Raw genomic sequence first — 5942 nt, forward strand, 5'->3', positions numbered from 1 at the left:
TTAAACTGTATAAATAGGTGAATAAATTTATTAAAATTTTGTATATTAAATATATTTACAAAATTAATTTATAAAATTTTTAATATTAAATATGGGTCATTGATATTAAAAATGAATTGCGCTGCGTGAACAAATTTATTAAAACTTTTTAAAATTTATGTAAGTTTTTATTTTGAAAAATTTAAATTTAAATCGTTCAATAATTTGAATGGTACAGATTTCGCACCTCCGTACCGTTAGGGCTTTCCTTGGAAGAGGGAAGCCAACTCCTATTTCTCTCGTCCCGTCTCCCGTCTGCCACTCTCGTCGTCCTCCCAACCCCACCTGGTCACCGTCCGCCGTCTCCGATCTACGGCCAGTGCAAAAATCTCCGGCCATGGCGTTTTGTCTTGTCTCCCGTGTGCAGATCGCATGCTCCTTCTTCTTCTGAGCCGTCCTCCTCTCTCTGTCGACTTGGCGGCCGTTCGCCATCTCCGAGCTCCAGCCAGTGGCAGCAAGCTCCAGCCATAGTCAAAGAAGGTCCGTGTTGGCTCGATCTAGTCGCCCCATCTCCGATCTGCTGGTCTTCGTCCACCGTCGATCTGGTCTGTGGAAGAAGGTCCGTGTGCTCCTTTTTCGGTTTTCTATCATTTTAGGTTTCCCTCCACATTCCCTGATTCATCAGTATTTAATATCTATGTTGCTACGCCGTTTAAATTTAATTGGATTGATTGATATTTTTCGAACGGTGGTGTTCCGATTCTCAGATCAAGAAGTATCCTCCTCTCAGCTTCAATGTGTAGCCGTTTCAATTTATTCATCGTTTCTTCTCTAAATTTAGTTCCTGTTAGCATTGATTCACCAACCAATGGCTACTTATAACACTTTTGAGAAAACTATATATCTTTTTGTTTGACTTGGTTTGATTTCTTGGGGGAGATATCTTCTTCCACAGAAGATAATGGATTCCAAACTTTGTGGGAGTTTTCTGTTTGCTATTCTTGTTCTAGTGCTTTTTATTCATTTATTTACTTTGTCCTCTCCTCCGTTGGCTTCCATGACGATATACCTTTACAAATATGATTTGTATAATTTGTTTTTATGATAATATCCTTTTGTTGTACTGTGAAGTCCATTTTTTCTTTTTGTCTGTCTTGTGCTTTTCTATATTTTAGCTTGAGGCATCCATGCATCAAGGAGCAGAGCAACAAATGCCTTCCTTCAACCTGCCTCTGTTTTAATTAGAACACATAGAGTAATGTGAGAAGAACAATGCGTGATTGACATTTCCCCTTTCCTTGTTTGTTTTGAATGACATGTATTGGTGTGTTTAAGAAGATAAGAACTAATAAAAAAAATTAATAATTGTTGGAGATTAAGCGTGTTTAAAAATTGTTGGAATAACAAAAGAAAATAGAAAAAGTAATGATGACAGATTCCCATTTAGATCCCTCCTCACTGTAAATTTTTTAGGATGGTTTTGTCGTTAACCACGAGGAAGGTTGATGCTTGACAAGATTGCAACGAGAGACAGATGTATTATTGGAAAATGATGACTTTTTTTTAATTTGGTCTGTTTCTGTGCAAGGTAGTATCGGAAGTTGAAGGAGCTTCTATTACTTCTACTGTTATTCAATATATTCATTGCTTACCTTACTTGTGAAGTTGTGGTCTTACATTCATCAATATATTCAAGTTAAAATCTAGAGCTACCATTGTTTTTTATATTCATGTCAAGTAATTTGGTACTATTTTCACTTGCTTATATGTGATATTGTACAATTAATTCTTATATAGCACAGTGAGTAATGATTAGTCGAAAGCTTCCTGGGACCTGAGAAGTACTAGAATATTTTTTGACATATGTTTGGAACAAGTGCGGAAATTGCAAAGAAATGGTGGTAGCCTCACCAAAGCAGGATGGAAAAATATAATTTGTGGCTTCAATGATAAGACTGGAAAAAAAAATTCTGAGAAGCAGCAATTCAAAAACAAATGGGATAATATGAAAAAAGAGTGGCAGCTATGGGATAACTTGGTTTCTAACGAGACAGGATTGGGATGGGGATTATGAAAAGACAACATGCGGAGTTGCTCAGTTGAAAGGGCTTCGTGGAAAAATCTTCACTAACAAGGCTAGCCTAGTGAAGTTGATTCTGGATTTACTTAAAACTCCCATCCAGCTCTTGGCCTTGCTCACATTCACACACTTAGATCGACGCTCCTCCTTTAGTCTCTTTTCTAAAGTTGTCTGTCGTTGAATCCATTCTCCACACTTTGTTTGCTTCTCGCTATTGTTGAAGAGGAAGAGTTAATTGTCAATTTATCTCTAAAGCTTCCACACTCCTTTGCGTTTTACTACCACATACTCCCAATCCTTAAACCTCCCTCTTTGAATGATCTGGCTACTATTTTGTGTGCGGTATTCGGCTCCTGCTTTGTACTTTGCTTGAATGAATATCATTTGGCTCATTTTTGGTAGGATGGGATTGTCCGGGACTTCGAAGTCTCACTCACACGCAAACTCACACTCGGCTTCTATTATGGTTGGGACTGCTCTTGTGCATATGTGTTGTTCAATATAATGTTTTCACTTGAATGATCTTGCTCGAATTTTCTGTTTCTGTGTGTGCATGTTTGGCTCCTGGTATCCCTCCTCAACAATCATAATCTTTGCTCTTCATTGTGTTTTCTATTCAACATGTGGTAAAACTTGTTTCTGCCATTCAATTTATATAGCAGATATCCCGGTCTGTGACTTGATATGCATGTAGGGGAAGGTCATAGTGAAATATCAATATTGTGATATGGTTCGGATAGGTTCAGGCAAATTGGAAGATGAAAACGGAAGAAAAGAGAACTGGTTTAGGTTAAAAGAGGAAATGAAAAATTATAAATAATCGAAGCCCCTCAATTTGAAGGGATTGGAACAATGGGGTATGAGTGTAATGAGTTCCAACCCATCTTAGCCCACATGACCTTTAAAACTCCAAAGGTTTTTAACATTGTAAACTCCCAAATAATGGGTACACAGTAATGATTAATTCATCGCATTCCTCTAAACTGAAATGCTCAAGGAGTATCCAATTTTCAAAACATTTTCAGCAACCAAATAAATATTATCCTTAATAAGCATTATGAAGCATGGTCTATAAGAAAATATCCAATTGAAAAATGCTTAATCCACTCATGGGATGGTGGGTGTTCGTTAGTAGAGTGAGCTCCACAGTATAGAACAAGCTGCTGGTGTTTCTTATTTTAAGGGTTCAAAAAAGATTCTAAAAGCAACTAATAGATTAAGCAATTATGCTATAAAATTGTAGAAATCAGTGGTAAATTAGAGGGTTGAAGTTATTTGAAGAGCGAAGGAAAAAACAAGATGAGAATAGCCTTGTGGCAAAGAAGAGAAGGCTGGCTGCACAAAACCAACTTGTGAAGTTTGACAGTTCAGAAAACACCCCCGAGTAGATATAAGATAACATTGAGTTTTGTTCTTCCCCAATCTTGAAGCTCGTGTTCTTTTTCTTGTCACAAACTTTGTTCACTTGAAGGTAATCATTTAGAAATGTTGCTTCTAACACAAGATGCACACAAAAAAACTGAGTCGTTGTCCAGTTTCTAACTCTCATTGCATTCAGTTTCATAAGATAGTTATAATACTTGCAGCCAATTATACCTTAGAGTTATGTTAATTTTATGCATATTATTTATTTTTTTGTTGTCTTTGCTTGTATCTTCTTTAAGACGTATATGTTTTATGATCACACTGTTCATATTGTAGGCTATGGTGATCTTAGATGAGGGAGTTCTTTTAGGCTTTCGTTTTTTTTTATGAGCCATATGATAGTCACATATGAGATATTTGTTGGCAAAGGCCGCTCATAAATATTATTTTTCCTTTCCATACATCTTGAGGTCTTGGCAAATGCTATATAATCATTTCAATAAGGTGAAGACATTCATGTTTTGCTTAAGTGGAAAAAACATAGCTAAAGCAGGGAGATATTATTTCCCACTCAAATCGATAGTAATTCAAAGCTGTATAGTTTTGTATATTTCTCTTGATTAATGAAATTGTTCTTTTCAGAAGTTTTTGGAAGAAGTAAAAATGTCTTCCTCACATCTCCCCGCAACAACAGAGACAATTGCACAGGCACTGGAGGCCAAAAGCCCATCTGAGGCTATCTCTATTCTTTATCGTGCACTTGAGAACCCCTCTTCATCTCCAGAAGCTCTGCGCATTAAAGAGCAGGCCATCACTAACCTCTCTGATCTTCTTAGGCAAGAGAACAGGGCAGAAGATCTGCGCAGCCTTCTCACTCAGCTGAGGCCATTCTTTTCTTTGATCCCTAAGGCAAAAACTGCAAAAATCGTGAGGGGAATAATTGATTCTGTGGCAAAAATACCAGGGACATCTGATCTACAAATTACACTCTGCAGAGAGATGGTGCAGTGGACTCGAGCTGAAAAGCGTACCTTTCTGAGGCAGCGGGTTGAGGCAAGGCTTGCAGCACTTCTTATGGAAAGTAAGGAGTATGCAGAAGCTTTGACCCTCCTTACCGGCTTGGTCAAAGAGGTTAGAAAATTGGATGACAAGCTTCTTCTTGTGGACATAGACTTGCTGGAAAGCAAGCTACACTTCTCCTTAAGGAACCTTCCAAAGGCAAAAGCTGCCCTCACTGCAGCAAGAACAGCTGCTAATGCTATTTATGTGCCCCCTGCTCAACAAGGTGCCATTGATTTGCAAAGTGGGATACTTCACGCTGAGGAGAAGGATTATAAAACTGCGTATAGTTATTTCTTTGAAGCTTTTGAGTCCTTTAATGCTCTTGAAGACCCCAAGGCTGTTTTTAGCCTAAAATACATGCTGTTGTGTAAGATTATGGTGAGTCAAGCTGATGATGTGACGGGCATTATATCTTCTAAAGCAGGCCTCCAATATGTTGGCCCTGACTTGGATGCCATGAAAGCTGTTGCAGATGCTCATTCTAAACGTTCCCTTAAGTTGTTTGAAATTGCTTTGCGGGACTACAATGCACAGTTGGAGGAAGACCCAATTGTCCACAGGCACCTATCATCCCTATATGATACCCTTCTGGAGCAGAACCTTTGTAGATTAATTGAGCCATTCTCTAGGGTCGAGATTGCGCATATTGCTGAGTTAATCGAACTTCCCATTGATAATGTGGAGCGGAAGTTGTCCCAGATGATTTTGGACAAGAAGTTTGCTGGCACATTGGATCAAGGTGCTGGGTGCCTCGTCATATTTGATGATCCCAAGAGTGACGCCATATATCCTGCAACCTTAGAAACCATTTCCAACATAGGGAAGGTTGTGGACAGCCTTTATGTTAGGTCTGCCAAGATCATGGCATAAACCATGTTGTTAGTGTTCTTGTGACGTAACTTTGTTACTGTTTATGGATGATGAGCTTCGTATTGTTTCTGTTTTGTTTTCTTAAATTGTGTTACTAGAAATTGTGCTGATCATGTGGCTAAACTGTTTCCGGGCAGGCATTGGATTGTGCTTAAACTGCAAATCGGTTGGTGGTGACCACCGCCTGTCTAACCTTGAGTTTATATAGGGTCTGTATCGGAGTTCAAGGCACGAGCACTTTGATGCATCACGAATTGCATGGCGTTGCTATCACTATCAGTTGATGATTGATGAGGCCTTGTTTGTGGCAGGTGGATGGATGTGTGTGGAGAAGATACGCCTTCTATTGTGCATCCGTGCGTTATGCGTTCAAGCTTACAATATATATTTTCCTAACTTTAATAAAACCTTTGAATAAGTATTATTCACCGGGATATTTGTCATTTTTTAATCTGAGAAAAACATGCACGTTTGGATTGAGGTTATTCAACTGAAGAGTAAGTATGCCACTTCATCTTCGGGGATCTGTTTCCTTCCAAGCTACGATAGTATTAGTCAGTCACTTATCACAAAATGAAAATAATAA

At 38.5% G+C, this 5942-nt stretch overlaps 1 protein-coding gene across 2 annotated transcripts; it reads left to right on the forward strand.

The window, feature by feature from the left end:
- The first annotated feature begins 220 nt into the window (after positions 1-220).
- LOC129308693 (26S proteasome non-ATPase regulatory subunit 11 homolog) lies at positions 221-5466 on the forward strand. 2 transcript variants are annotated; one of them, XM_054950002.1, is made up of 2 exons: positions 221-598; positions 4067-5466. In XM_054950002.1, the coding sequence occupies exon 2, from the start codon at positions 4088-4090 to the stop codon at positions 5354-5356; it is 1269 nt and encodes a 422-aa protein (XP_054805977.1). In that variant the 5' UTR covers positions 221-598; positions 4067-4087; the 3' UTR covers positions 5357-5466. The 2 variants fall into 2 exon arrangements, with proteins under 2 accessions (XP_054805977.1, XP_054805978.1); XM_054950003.1 differs by having other exon boundaries at positions 4070-5466.
- The last annotated feature ends 476 nt before the right edge of the window (positions 5467-5942 follow it).

The sequence above is a fragment of the Prosopis cineraria genome, unplaced genomic scaffold (genome assembly GCF_029017545.1).
Source record: "Prosopis cineraria cultivar Desert tree isolate PC_DT_omini unplaced genomic scaffold, ASM2901754v1 PC4, whole genome shotgun sequence".
Taxonomy (NCBI): domain Eukaryota; kingdom Viridiplantae; phylum Streptophyta; class Magnoliopsida; order Fabales; family Fabaceae; genus Prosopis; species Prosopis cineraria.